The sequence below is a fragment of the Macrotis lagotis genome, chromosome 2 (assembly GCF_037893015.1).
Source record: "Macrotis lagotis isolate mMagLag1 chromosome 2, bilby.v1.9.chrom.fasta, whole genome shotgun sequence".
Taxonomy (NCBI): Eukaryota; Metazoa; Chordata; class Mammalia; order Peramelemorphia; family Peramelidae; genus Macrotis; species Macrotis lagotis.
In genome coordinates this window covers 132,250,553-132,265,588 of record NC_133659.1, presented here as the reverse complement: position 1 = coordinate 132,265,588, position 15,036 = coordinate 132,250,553, and the positions used below count along the sequence as shown (strand labels likewise).

The following is a 15,036-nucleotide window of genomic DNA, read 5'->3' as shown; positions in this document are numbered from 1 at the left end:
TACCTGGGAGAAAGACTCTAATAACTCTCAATAACTGTAATTCTAGTAGAGCGAATAGCCAGAAGAGATGGACACTGAAGACCTTTCTGTGACTCAGATAGAATGATTTAAAAACAATACCTCCTTAAAAAAGGGTTCAGTAAAGAGAGGGAGGATGGAGGAGGCTGAATGGGGTAAATCTCATTACATTAAGAGGTACAAAGGCCTTATTGCAATAGAGGGAAAGAAGGGAGGAGGTGAATACCACCATTACTCTCATCAGATTTACTTTAAGTTAACATATACACACATTCAGTTAAGTTAAGAAACTTATCTTACCTTTAAAGTGTTAAAAGGGGAAAAGGGGAGAGGGAAGAAAGGGGGATCAACAGAAGGAAGGGGCAAAGGGAAAGGGGAAAAAGGGGAGGGGGACTGGATATAGGAGGGCAAACACACTGAAGGTGATGGTATTCAGAAACAAAACACTGGGGAATATGGATAAAGGGAAAAAAGGGGAAATACAAATGAAGGGAAGATAACATGGAAGGCAATAAAGAGGTAGTAATTATAACTGTGAAAAAAACAATAAAATTGATAAACCTCTGTCAATTTGATTTAAAAAAGGAAAGAAGAAAACAAAATTGCTAGTATCATAAATGAGAAAGGTAAACTCACCACCAATGAGGAGGAAATTAAAGTAATAATTCAGAATTATTTTGCCCAACTCTATGCCAATAAATTTGATAATCTAAATGAAATGGAATAATATTTTAAAAAATATGTTGCCTAGGTTAAATGAAGAGAAAATTAAATACCTAAATAACCCTATCTCAGAAAAAGAAATTCAACAAGCCATTATTGAGCTCCCTAAGAAAAATCTCCAGGGACAGATGGATTCACAAGTGAATTCCATCAAACATTTAAGGTTCCAATTATATATAAACTATCTGGAAAAATAGGGGAAGACGGAACTCTGCCTAACTATTTCTATGACACCAATATGATGCTGATACCTAACCAGGAAGAGTTAAAACAGAGAAAGAAAATTAAAGACCTATCTCCTTGATGAATATAGATGCAAAAATCTTAAATAAAATCTTAGCAAAACGACTACAACAAGTTATGACTAGGATTTATCCCAGGAATGCAGGGTTGGTCCAATATTAGGAAAACTTTCAGATAATTAATTATTATCAAAACAAACCTATCAGAAATCATATGATTATATCAATAGATGCTGAAAAAGCTTTTGACAAAATACAGCACCCATTCCTACTAAAAACACCAGAGAGCACAGGAATAAATGGATTGTTCCTTAGAATAATAAACAGTATCTATTTGAAACCCTCAAGAAGCATTATATGCAATGGGGATAGGCTTGAGGCATTTCCAATAAAATCAGGGGTGGAACAAGGATGCCCACTATCACCACTACTATTCAATATCACATTAGAAATGTCAGCTTCAGCAATAAGAGAAGAAAAAGAAATTGAAGAAATTAGAATTGGGAAGGAAGAGACAAAACTCTCACTCTTTGCAGATGACATGATGGTATATCTAGAGAATCCCCCAAAAATCATCTAAACAACTACTAGAAACAATCAGTGACTTTAGCAAAGTCGCAGGATATAAAATAAACTCTCATAAATCCTCAACATTTCTATATATGACTAGCAAGATGCAGCAGAAAGAGAAAGAGAAATCCCATTCAAAGTAACCTCAGACAATATAAAATACCTGGGAGTCTACCTGTCAAGGCAGACTCAGAAACTTTTTGAAAACAATTACAAAACAATTCTCACACAAATAAAATCAGACTTAAATAACTGGGCAAATGTCAACTGTTCATCGAGCAAAATAATAAAAATGACAATTCTACCAAAATTAAAGTACTTGTTTAGTGCTCTACCAATCAAAATTCCCAAAAAATTACTTTAATGAGTTAGAAAAAGTTTAAAGTAAATTCATATGGAGAAATAAAGTCAAGAATCTCCAGGAATTTAATGAAAAAAAGTGTAAAAGAAGGTGGCTTAGCCCTATCACATCTAAAATTATGTTATAAAACATCAGTCATCAAAACTGTCTGGTATTGACTAAGAAACAGAGTGGATGATCAGTGGAATAGACTACCTAGTTTACCTACCACTCTGTTTCTTAGCCAATAACAGGAAATGATTATAGTAATCTGCTGTCTGATAAACCCAAAGAGTCCAGTATTGGGATAAAAACTCTCTTTGATAAAAACTGTTGGGAAAAATGGAAGTTAGTATGGAAGAAACTTGGATTAGATCAACACCTCACATCCTATACCAAGATAAGATCAAAATAGATACAGGATCTAGACATAAAAAACAATATTATAAGCAAACTAGAAGATCAAGGAGTAGTTTACCTGTCAGATCTATGGAAAGGGAAGCAGCTTATGACCAAGGAAGAGATTGGAGAACATCATTAAAAACAAACTAGATAATTTTGATTACATTAAAATTAAAAAGCTTTTACACAGACAAAACCACTGTAACCAAGATAAAAAGAAATGTAGCAAATTGGGAAACATTTTTTATGACTAGTGTTTCTGACAAAGGACTCATCTCTAAAATATACAGAGAACTGAGTAAAATTTTTTTTAAAAAGACAAGCCATTCCCCAATAGACAAATGGTCAAAAGACATGCAAAGGCAATTTACAGATCAGAAAATCAAAGCAATCCATAATCATCTGAAAAATTGCTCTTAATCACTACTTATTAGAGAAATGAAAATTAAAACATCTCTGAAGTACCACCTCACACCTCTCAGATTGGCCAATATGATCAGAAAGGACAATGATCAATGTTGGAAAGGATGTGGGAAATCTGGGACAATAATACATTGTTGGTGGAGTTGTGAACTCATCCAACCTTTTCTGGAGAGCAATCTGGAATTTTGCCCAAAGGGCAACAAAAATGTGTATATCCTTTGATCCAGCAATAACACTACTGAGTCTATACCCTGAAGAGATTATGAAAAAGGGTAAAAACATCAGCTGTACAAAAATGTTCACAGCAGCCCTGTTTGTGGTGGCAAAGAAATGGAAACTGAGGGAAAGTTCATCAAATGGGTAATGGCTTAATAAACTGCAGTGTATGTATATGATGGAATACTACTGTTCTATTAGAAACCAGGAGGGATGGGAATTCAGGAAAGCCTGGAGGGATTTGCATGAACTGATGCTGAGTGAGATGGCAGAACCAGAAGAACATTATACACCCTAACAGCAACATGGGAGTGATGATCAACCTTAATGGACTTGCTCATACCAATAGGAGAGCAAGCAGGCACGATTTTGGGATGTCTATGATGGAGAATGCCATCTGTATCCTGAGAAAGAATTGTGGAGTTTGAACAAAGACCAAGGACTATTACCTTTAATTAAAAAAAAAAGTCTTATATAATTCTGCTATATCTCATACTACATGTTTCTTTCTTAAGGATATGATTTCTCTCTCATCACATTCAACTTAGATCAATCCATACTATAGGAATGATGTAAAGACCAGCAAACTGCCTTCTGTGGGGGGTGGGGGGTGGGGGGAGGGAAGCAAGATTGGAGGGAAAATTGTAAAACTCAAAATAAATAAAACCTTTCTGAAATTAAAAAAAAGTTCAATCCCAGGCTAGTTTCCTCTTGGCATTTATTAGCCTCTGAGTTGCTCCCTTCCAATATTCATCAGAGCTTTCTCTGTCAATAAAAACCATTTTAATATTATTATTCTGAACAAAGCATCATCCGAAACAACACATACTTGTGAAGGCATATATAAAGATATATGAAAACTATATCAAAGGGAGCAGCTAGGTGGCTCAGTAGATAGAGCACCAGCCCTGGAGTCAGGAAGACCTGAGTTCAAATCCAACCTCAGACATTTTAATAATTGCCTAGCTGGTGACTTTGGGCAAGTCACTTAACCCCATTGCCTCAAATAAATAAAAATAAAATTTAAAAAAATCATATCATGCACTTCAAAGTCAAAGGCAAAGTGCCTTGGAGATGGCTTTTTTTTTTTTTTAACAGAATGATAGAAAGTTTCTGCTGTTTACAACTTCCCAACAGCCAGTCCCCCTGCTATGCTGGGTCAGAGCGGACCCTACCTCTTGGATCTCCTTGTCCCTTTCTTCTGTGCAGATCCCTTCATGATAGGATGCCCTTGCTGGGGGGCTCTCTGTTGACATCAGGGACGTCCTCTCATTGCAGACTTCCTCCTCGCTGTCGGAATTCATGAATGTGATCATGGTTCACTCCGTGGGAAGAGTCTGAAAGGGAAGGCACAAAGGAAACCCATAGAGGCCACCAGGAATTACAAGGTGAGGGTAGGGCAGGGCTAGAAGGAGTTGGAAATAAGGTAATGACCTCAAATATAATAGAACCATCACATTTTAAGTTTTTGTAACAGAAATGTTAAGTCAAAAGACTCCTGTAAAGGGTAACTTCTGATGGCATCCTAAAATTGTCTGTCTTAATGTGCCTAGGGCCCAAGGACTGGCCCTCAGGGAAGGGATGTCCTAGCACAGCTGCTATATTCTAGGATGGTCAGATACAATAAATTATCTGAGAGGAAAGAAAAAAGACACTCTAATATCCACCTTAATGAAGAGTTATTAGACAAGCATACTACTTCATATACTTCTCAAAAGAAAGGCAGCCTCTCTGTACACCAGCTAGTAGGTCCACTGCTTCCTAGCTCCGCATCCTTCCCACATTGCCTCACTTTCATTTTCAAATAAATATTTATTAAGCACCAACTGTATGCTGGATATACAATAAAAGTTTTATGGATATTATATCATTTGATCAGCAAGCCCAGGATGGCTATGGCTTTCTTGTACTGGGAATGTAGTACAATGTTTACAATATAAAATGGCTATCCTTTTGTTTCTGGCATAAGTTAATCATTAAATTATCTTTTTCACTAGTGTCTAATCAAAAGCACCATTCTTCCTATATCTTTTCTACCCTAGATTCTGAAGTATAGAAGGGTATGGGGATCAACAAAAGTCCATCTTTTCACTGATAACAACTCTTCTAGTATTGTTCTATGGCTATGAAATCCAAAGAAATAAACAGTATCAAAAGAATTAAACTTTGGGAGTCACCCTCAAATGTGCCTTTTTTTTTGCAGGGTGTAGGTGGCTCACTAAAACTGGGTGAAGGAGCCTGCAGATTAAAAAATAATAATAATAAATTGGGAACTACTGACCTAGGTAGGAATGAGCAGTCCTCCACCTGAATGCTGTTCCCTTGGAAGAGTCAATACAATACTCATTTTCCTTTCATCACATTCTGAAATAGCATATGTGAAAGGAAAGGTGGAAAAACACTGAACTTGATTAAAGATATAATGGGAAAAGAAATGAGAGAACTAGCTTCCAAAATAGGATGAACAAGGGTATAGAAGCAGGCAGAAAGAAAAATCTTTTTGTCTGAATTTCCCTAGCCAGACCCCACCATCATGGCCTCCCTTTTAAACTATTTTGTCTGTATTTATTCACTTGATTTTTTAACTGTCTATGTCTCTATCTTGTCCTCTTTATTAGGATGCAAGTTCCTTTTGTGAACAGGGTGTTTCATTCATTGTCCTCATATCCTCACATCGATGATGATTAATAAATACTTGTTTTCTGACTAATAGTCAGCAATGGCCAGCAAAACAAATCCTGGCTTGATGTCTTTGAAGTTCTTTGTTCTGTGGAGATCAGACATGAGACCACAACAGCAGACTTGCTGAATGGCTTCCAAATGAGATATGGATGGATCCATGGAGCTCTTGAAATATGATGTTTTCCTTTGTGTCCAACATCATATATGTGAAGATACTGCTATATACTGTCATCATTGCTTAACAATTTTCCTGTTTATTTAAGAAAGCAAACAAAAACAGCCTGGCTTAAGTTGAGAGGGGGTGGAGGAGGTATGTACAAAAGGTTCAAAAACTTTGCATGCTCTCATACATGGGAGTGGTAGAAAGGACACTGGGATTTGAAGGCAGAAGTCCTCCTATAGACTGTGTCACTATGATCAAGTCAAATGTACCTCTCGTTCCTCAGGAGATTAGAATAGATGACATCTAAAAGTTCTTCCTGAATCTAAATCCTATCAGTCAAAGCATAGGGAAACCTCAAAATAGAATGTTAATGTGATCCTCTTTCCTGGCCTACCCTACTTCAATTCAACACAAAATATAACAAATTTTCTCATTCCCCCTGAACACAAATAAAAGGTGTACCCCAATTCTTTCCCCAAATTATATACATGCATGTTTTCAAATTATATACACACATACATAGGCACATTACATATAAGTATATATGAATGTAAGCTTATATAAATATAAATCATATAATATTATACACACAATCATACACACAACTTGGATTTCTAATACGTTTCATGTCATAGTTTAAAGAAAAATGGATTTGGAATCGGAGAAGTCTTTGGTTCAATGCTGGTACTTATTATACTATATGTCCTTGGGTAAATCATTTAAATTTCTCTAGGCCTCAGAAATTACACAGGTTAATCTCTATGGTCCCTTCCAGTTCTAAATCCTCTGATCTTGTCACAATATAGGATTTTTTGGGTACCCTTTCATCTGTCACTATGACAATGTAATACCATGAAAACTAGTGAAAATAGCACCTTCATTTTACTGATTAAGACACTGAGAACCAAAGAGAGAAGCAGAGAAGAGACTAAATTGGGGCAGAGTGGGTCCAGTGCCTGAGCACCTTGCTTTCACAGTGCCCAGAAGTCCTTAGAGAAAAAGTCACTCAGCCAGTGTACACTTTATAAACATCTCTACCAAGCAACACCACAAGTAGTTTGTCCACCCCAAGCTTTGCTGACGCACAGGAGTAATCCAGGGGGAATTTGTGGCTCCCAAACAGGTGGAGCATGGCTGTGCAACCGACACACCTGGTAGAGGTAAACTGATACCTAAGCAAGGAAATAAAGATTCCAACCAGCTCTCCTTCCTCCAATGGTTCTTCAGCAAAGCCCATTTATTTGATTTACAGATGGCAGCAGGCTCTAGTTACCTGACACTGATCTCAAAGCTAAGGTAGGGCCAGGTGATGGAGGGCTGAGGGGAGGGGAAAAGAAAACAAACAAATTAAGTCTGACCAGAGCACCAGAGCCACATCAAGAAAGCCTCCTTCCCACAGTAATCCATACCACCCAGCAGAACAATATTTTTGCTGAAACCTGCTTTGGCCCTGGGAACTTTTTTAAAACAAATATCCATAGAAAACACCCCAGTTACTAGGTCTCATAATTCAGGTATATCTATCTGAAAAAGCTGAATGAGCGATCCAGCAGAACTGTCCCTTCTGACTTGCAGAACTTCAGCAAACCTGCTTAGGCCTGCAGTTCCCTGTGGTTATAATGAAACCTAGTGACCCACTTTCCTCTACATTCCTGTTTTATTTAGATCCAAAAATGAGCTTCATGGAAGAATGCAAAGGAGGTCTGCCCTTAAAAATTGAAGGCCAAACAATATCAAGGTTGGCAACATGTCAAAAATCCTATAGAGAAAAGCAGTGCCTTATGGGAGAGACATGAATTATTGCTCTAAAAGCAAATTTGAAACACTGGATATTAAGTATTCATGCAGTCTCACTTGAGTCTGTAGCATGAGGAATAGGTTTGGGGCATCCTGTTTATTTAAGAAAGCAAACAAAAACAGCCTGGCTTAAGTTGAGAGGGGGTGCAGGAGGTATGTACAAAAGGTTCAAAAATCTTGCATGCTCTCATATAGCAGATACAGATACAGTAACCTTATTTATTACATGAGAAAATTGCTCCTTGTCTTTAAGAGATTTGCTTTGACCAAAGACTAAAAACCCCTGGGCACCACCCTCTTCCATAATCCCACCCCAGCAGCAGAGCCTATCCAGGCCAGGTCTTCAATCATCTTGGTGACTATCCATCAAGTCACACCTGATTGGCGCACATGGAACCAACTTGATTTCCACTGCTTTTCCTGCAGTCTGGCTGCTGAAAGTGAGACGATAGCAGGACTTGGAGTTTGGTGCTGGGCCTATAACAGAGCGGCTCTGCCAGCCCAGGTAATGTAACACGTCTGTGGTAGCCATCTGCCCTGGTTTGTCTCCAGAGAGACCAACAAGGCTAAGAGATCAGGATAACCTCAATAGTCAGCTAAGTTATGAGCAGGCTGAGTTATCCCACTGGTCAAGTACACTAGTCAACGGGCCCTTAGGTCCCAAGCAGTCTTCATTATGATCTCTCTTTTGGCCCTCAATTTTCTTGTTTTGTCTATAAGTGAAACTTAAAAAAAAAAAGATAAAAACACGCCCCCCCCCATCCCAATAGTATTTCCCAGTGCAATGAGTTAGGAGAAAGCTGAGGGGGAAGGGGAGGGAAGGGATTCCCCACCCCCAAAAGGTTATGAAGAGTTCGATCCCATGAGCATTCCTTAAATGCCTACTAGCCTATGTACAGAGGCACAAAAAAGAAAAAAATAACTTTGTCTCTGCCCTTAAGTAGCTACTAGTCTCTAATCTCCTTAAGGACAGAGATCAGAGCATCGTCCCTGAAATCAAGACCTGGATGCAAACCCATCTGACACTACTTTTGACCAGATCATCTTCCCTGGTTCAGTTTGCCTATCTGTAAATAAGAAGACTTCCAATTTTACATCTGTAACCCCTTGATCTATGTCTTAGATACACTTGGTATCAAACTCACTGACTAGGGCAGTGCCCTGCACAAAGCAGACCTTTAATAAAGGTTTATTGTTTTTTTCCATTCTGATGGGAGGGTGGAGGGGAAGGGACCCTTGGGATGACATGCATATATAATTAAGGACATAAAAAACTCCAGAAGCTAACATTCCAAAGTCTGTCTATCCATTCCTGCTGCTTCCTTCAAAATAGGCAGTGAGAAAAGATAATGGATTTCTTTTTTTTTTCCTGGCTGGAGACATTTGTAATATAAGAGAGGGGACTAAAAGAGAATGGATATACATCAGCAAGTAGAACAAACACACTGAGGCCCTTGGAGAATTGCTGTAGTCTAGAAAATTTTACAAAATAATAAATATAGCTGATATTGATATAGTGATTTCACATTTTCAAGATACATTATATACTTCCTCTCATTTAATCTTCTCAATAACCCTGTGACACAGGTGCTATAACTGCTGATCCCCATTTTACAGATGAGGAAATCAAAACTCCCAAATGGCTGAAATCACTGCTAAGTGATCTGCTCAGGGTCACTTATGTAGTAAATAAAGTGTCTAAATCAGGATCTGAACCAAGGTCTTCCTGTCTCCAAGTCCAAGGCTTTCTTGGCCCACTATAAATAGAGCCAGTTCCCCAACTGTAACATACCACCTGGTACATGGCTTGATGAGTTATGAGTGAGGCTGCAAAGGCTGAGGGTTTCCTCAATTTACATCCTCTTCTGCCATCCACCCCAAGTCTTAGTAAAAGTAACACCCCTCCTCTCTTCCTTCTAGCACTTCCATAGGGACAAGCTGTATTCATATCCCACTAAAATTTTGGTGATGAGTTGGGGGTGGGGTGGGGGGTGTAGTAGACTTTTCTTAAATGATCCTGGAATGAAAGAACACATGTCTATGGATTAATGCTCCTGTATCTGAATAATGGCACTACTAGTGAGATGTGTTGCATGGGAACATCCAGATGGCTGCATTCACTACAATCATTTTAAGCAAAGCTTCTCCTTTCTGTTACCTTTAATATTCAAGGCAGTATTTCTCTGTTGGAGAGTCAGACTATTTCTAATCTCAATCATCAATTGTGAAAGATCCACTGAGGAAGACAAGTCTTCCAGAAATAATCTTTAGAGTTCCTGGTTTGTTTATCCAAGCCTCTAGCAGTCATCCACAAAGTCATGCAGCCTCCTGAAGGATAGAGATTGGTCTTATGATTTTACTGGTATAGAAAATGCCCAGATTAGGAAACTCCCTCTCCCTATGCAGATCAGCCACCTTCTCTGCAATTCAGTTTTAAGAGAGTTTCTTGGAACACTGTGAGGTTGGGTGATCAATCTGGGTCAGAGGTGAACCCTGACCCCCCCCAAACCTTCCCTGCCCCAAGGCTAGCTTTCTAACCACTAGGCTAGGGGTGCTTCTCATTGGTGAGCTCCCATCTCCTTTGATGTTCCTGAGTTACAAAGATCCCATGTGCTTTTACCCTGCCCTCCATTTCTTCTAGATGTCAGGAGAAGATATGTAAGCTTGCCCTTCAGCACTGGCCTGTTCCAGAAGCTTCTGCCTTTCAAGGGGAACCTGAGAGTGGGGACCTCTTTTCCAGAGATGGTCTTAAGGGATCTTTAATGTACAGATCTGGGGCCTGGAAGGACCTAGAAGGAGACTTTGAGGGCCTGTAATCCAAAACCCCCAGGTCAAGCTACTTTCTCCAAATTCACAAAGTGGCAGAGTCAACACCTGAACCCAGGGCCTCTGACTCCAGTTTTGACAACATTCTACTGCCTCTTCATTTTTTCATTTTTCATCTGGGTGTTGGCCTTCTAGTTGCAGTCTTTTTAAAGACAGACTTTAGCATGACCTAGAGCCTATAAAATGAAAGGATTGTTTCAGAAAAAAATAACAGAACAAAGGACCTGGAGCTGGGAGGAACCTTGGAGAGAATTTGGTCCCAAACCCTTCATTTTTACAAATGAAGCTTATGGTACAGTAGACAGAGTGCTGGACTGCAAGTGAGGAAGACTTAAGCATATATCTTACCTCATATATTAGATATGTAATCTTACACAAGTCACTTAATTATGATCTGCCTCAGTTACCTTATCTGTAAAATGGAGATAATAATAGTAGCTGCTTCCTAGGATTGTTGAGAAGAACTTTGCAAAATAAGTGTTACATGAATGCTAACTATTAGTAATGAGGCCCCTGGAAATGATATGACTTACCTAAGGTAATATAGTTAACAATAGAACTAGAATCTGGATACAGAGCCCCTGAACTCCAAGCTTATGTTATTGCCAATATTGCTTAAATAATTGCTAAATTCCCTTTTAGTTTCTCTCTCTCTCTCTCTCTCTCTCTCTAAATTCATTAAATTTTCTCAAAAAGGATATTGCACCATCTTTCTGAGAGACCTAATTGAGATGATCCCCAGGGGCTCCTCTGACTATGGTTCTCAGATTCTAAGTTCTTTGCACTCATTGATTGTAAGTGGTTGTTTATTCTTGATGTAGTCATAAATTTTGCTTGACCATCAACAGTTGCACAGATTTCAAAGATTTGTCTGAACTTTAGAAAATTCTCAAAGCATGGATCCAAGTTGACAAATCTTGTGGGGTTAGAGGAAGCACCTTCAAAACAGCATTCACTATAATGCATACTTGGGCAGGTCTATCTGAACCACCCTAGCTCCAGAGAATATTCTTCCCCCAAGCCATGATATCCCCTCTGAATAGTAAGGAAATCTTTCAGAAGCAGCGGATGTTTTACAAACTCCTGAAGTATCTAACAGTTATAATCTGGAAACCCTAATTCTATCTCTGACCCTAATTTTGACCCTGTCTTTATTTCTAACCCTATTTCTGTCTCTATCACTAACCCTAATTCTATTCAATATCAATTCAACAAGCATTTATTAAGTTCCTTACATGCACCAGGCAGAATGCTAGGTACAAGGATACCATGGCAATAAACAAAAAGGACTCCTGACCTCCAGACACTTTCCTGTGGAAAGTTTAAGAGAAGGACCGGGCACATCAAATGACATAAAAATATGCTTGGCCCTTCAAGATATTTTAAAAAATAACTTTAAATATTTAATATTTAAATTTTAAAAAATAATTCAAAACTCCAGTTCTTCTGGCTTTTTAAGCTAAATAAACCTTTTTCAGTAGAAAACTATTTTGGCTGGTAAGTTGAATCCACTTAAGGAATCATAAGCTTGGAAGAGGCCTTAAAGATCATCTAACTCAGAGATATCACAAACCTGAAGAACAGGGTCCCTCAACACTCCCTGCAGGAATCTGATGAAAAGGAATTGAGAAATATTAGTCAAAATAAATAAAAACACTGTAAGACAGAATAAGGTTACGCTTTAAAACTAAGTCAATAGGTAGCTGGCAGAGATTCTTATGGGTGGCCCATTTCTATTTGCCAGAAGGCATAAACAAAATATTCTTGGTCCTCTGGGAGCTTACATTCAATTGAAGGAAACAATATATAAACATACAAAGTACAAATAGTACAAATACAAAGTAATTGAGGGAAGAGGGAAAAATCCAGTTCCCTCATTTTGTAGATGAAGGGTCTGAGTAGAGTTGGGAAGAAACTTGCCAAAGCTCACAAAACTAGTTAACAGAAAAGCCAAGATTGGAACCAAAAGTCCCTGATTCCTAATACTGTGTATTTTTCCATTCCCTAGGCCACACAGGCACTCTAGTTTCTAAAAAAAAGTTGTGGGGTAGACTGAGCTAGACTCTTTTGAGATCACAATACAGAAGGGTTGGCAGTACTATCTGGTGAAAGAAGGCAAAAGACTTGAGTTCCAGATGCAGTTCTGCCAACTACTAGTTTTGTGACATGGGAAAAATTCCATGAATAGATCTGAAATGTAAAATAAGATAATGATCTTCCTACTCTTAGCTCCTAGGGATGTTCCTTTAAATAACATAATATTTGTGAAAGTGCTATGAAAAAGAAACAGTGCAACTTATTATTAAGTCAAGACCTTGGAAGTCTCCATATGATGGAAGCTAAGCAGGAGTGGATACTGGGCAGGAATATGGAATGAAAGAGATGAAGGGGGGGGGGTGATAATCGGCCCTGAGCCTTCAGGAAAACATAAATGGTAACCTCTGGGTATTTTCCCAAAGATGCAGGAACAGAGGGCTGACCTTTCGCAAGCAAAACATGCAAATTGCCATCTCCTGGGAAATTAGTATTTCCACTCTAAATGGCAAAACTTTACTGGAAAATAGCAACTCACTATTATGCCCATAGCACCATCTCAACTAGATAGTCATAATAGCTCCTACATCTAATTAGATATATTCAACTCCTAATAGGGATGCCTGGTTCCTTGGGTTGTCCCTGCAACACAGAATTACCCATTTGTTTCATCATTGGGTTCTTAGAAAGTCTGTCTTTAGAGGAGCAGGAATATTGTTCACATGATTACAAATCATTCCACCCTCGCTGACTCGTGACATCTATTTCACAGAAAGGGAACTTGAGTCTTGTGGCAATGACATAATTTGTGGAGAGATTTTAAATCTTCCTTGAAATATCAAGCAGACGGAGACTGCCCGGGTACTCACATCCCTAGCGAAAGGGCAGGCTAAGGCGCGTGAAGGACATCTGAAGGAGAGACAGACAATGAAGCACACCTATAGAAATGGGTAAAATAATGGGCTAACTGCTTTTGAATCAAGTTTGCTCTTCAGGCATAAAGGAGGAGGCTGCTGTTTTTTCATCTAGGTTAGAAAGTGGAGATCACTGAATGGCAGGAAAAAAAGGGTCAATTAGTGTACATGTAAACATGGTCAATGTTAGCACGGTATTCTGTAGAGGGTATTCAATACCCCCTGAATCAGATTAAAATGTAATCAGGAAATACTTAACGAAATAAACCAAAAATCAATAAAATAACACAGATAGCTTACATTTTCAAACCTAAATCAACACGCAGCCTTAGAGATCTTTGGGCGCTATTTAGACGTTCCCTTTCTATTTGGTTTAACACTGGCTGGAAGAGTGGGGAGGGTCCCCGGAGTCAAGGCTTGCTCTGACGGAGTGGTGTGAGGACTGGGGGCCTCGGTACCCTCACATCGGGAGTGGGAGGCGCGGGTGGGGGAAGCTGCCCTCTGCACCAGTCTGGCGTCTGCAATCCCACGCCTGAACACGGTGCCCGCGGGAATTGGTGGGCATTAGCAGGCCGATAGAGGGAGACTACTGGGAGTTAAGGCCAGGCTGTGCCCGCTGTGGCAGCACCCCAGATCCATGGGCCATCTGGCGTGGTCCCGGTTGGCGGAGGGGGCGGGGGCTGAGGCTGGCAAGGTTTAGCGACGGGCCCAAGGTGGCTTCCGAGGGGTCCTGGCCCTCCTGGCGGGCCTCCCTTCCCCCGCCACAAGTGGGCTGGCCCGAGGCGCCCCGAGGCGGGGCACGCCCGGCTGGCGCTCCCGGAGCCGCAGTTTTTAAGAAGCCGTGCGTTTTTAAAAGCTGTAGGAAATGATGCGGGGCGAGGCCCGCGGGTGCCCAGGGGCGCCGCAGCCCCGTCTCGCGCACGGGGGCGCGCGCAGCCGGCCGAGCCCCCGGGGCCTGGGCGGGGCCCGCGCGGGCGCGCACGCGCCGGCCTCGGGGGCGCGCACGCGCCGGCCTCTCCGGAGGGCGCCCAGCGCGGGGCCTCCCCGGACCGCCCCGGCCCCCACTCACCTGCTCCCGAGCAGCGGCCCGGCGAGGGTTCCCCGACTCTCCGGTAACGGAGCCAGCCCCGGCCCTGCCCGGCGCCCGGAGCCCCGCCGCGGAGCTCCGATTGGCCGCCGCCCGAGGCCCCGCCCACAGAGGGCGGGGCCGCCGCAGGCCTGGACCAATCGCGGGGGGAAGCGGGGCGGGTGGGCGAGAGGCGGAGGGCCGGGGGCTGGGCCCAGGCCGGACTGCGGCTGCGGAGGCTTCCCCCGCCGCCCGGCACGGCGCGTGGAGTGGCCGCGTCCGCGAGGCTCGGCTTCCTGAGTCCGAATGCGGCCCCGCCGGGACCCACCCCGCCCCGCTTGCCTCGCGGCCCCATTTGTAAGTTGGTCGGTCGGCCCTTGACCTCTGCACCAAAATGCCGCACCGTGTTAGAGATGAATAGCCACTCGCAGCCGACCAGGCCCGCATGCGCTTGGAATGCCCTGCCACAGGTGAGGCACCCGTGAACACCTGGCCCACGCACTCCCAACTTTCATATCTCACCTTCCTTTGAGCTGTTTCCATTCGGTCTCCCTCAAAGGGCACAGCACCCTCTCTGATGGATGGTCCTGTGCCAGTGTCTCCCATGTTGTACCATCAAT

General features: G+C 41.5%; 1 protein-coding gene across 3 annotated transcripts in view; it reads right to left on the bottom strand.

The window, feature by feature from the left end:
- The window catches only part of PSEN2 (presenilin 2), a 41,679-nt gene extending 27,174 nt beyond the window's left edge, over nucleotides 1-14,505 (bottom strand). For 2 of the 3 annotated variants that reach the window (XM_074222829.1, XM_074222831.1), the window contains exons 1-2: nucleotides 14,420-14,505; nucleotides 4,110-4,271 (exon numbers count right to left, since the gene is read on the bottom strand). In XM_074222829.1, the coding sequence (XP_074078930.1) occupies nucleotides 4,110-4,250 (141 nt within the window). In that variant the 5' untranslated portion in view covers nucleotides 4,251-4,271; nucleotides 14,420-14,505. Of the gene's footprint in view, nucleotides 1-4,109; nucleotides 4,272-5,215; nucleotides 13,989-14,419 lie in introns of those variants that run through there. The other variant, XM_074222830.1, reaches the window with a different exon arrangement.
- Nucleotides 14,506-15,036: the final 531 nt, after the last annotated feature.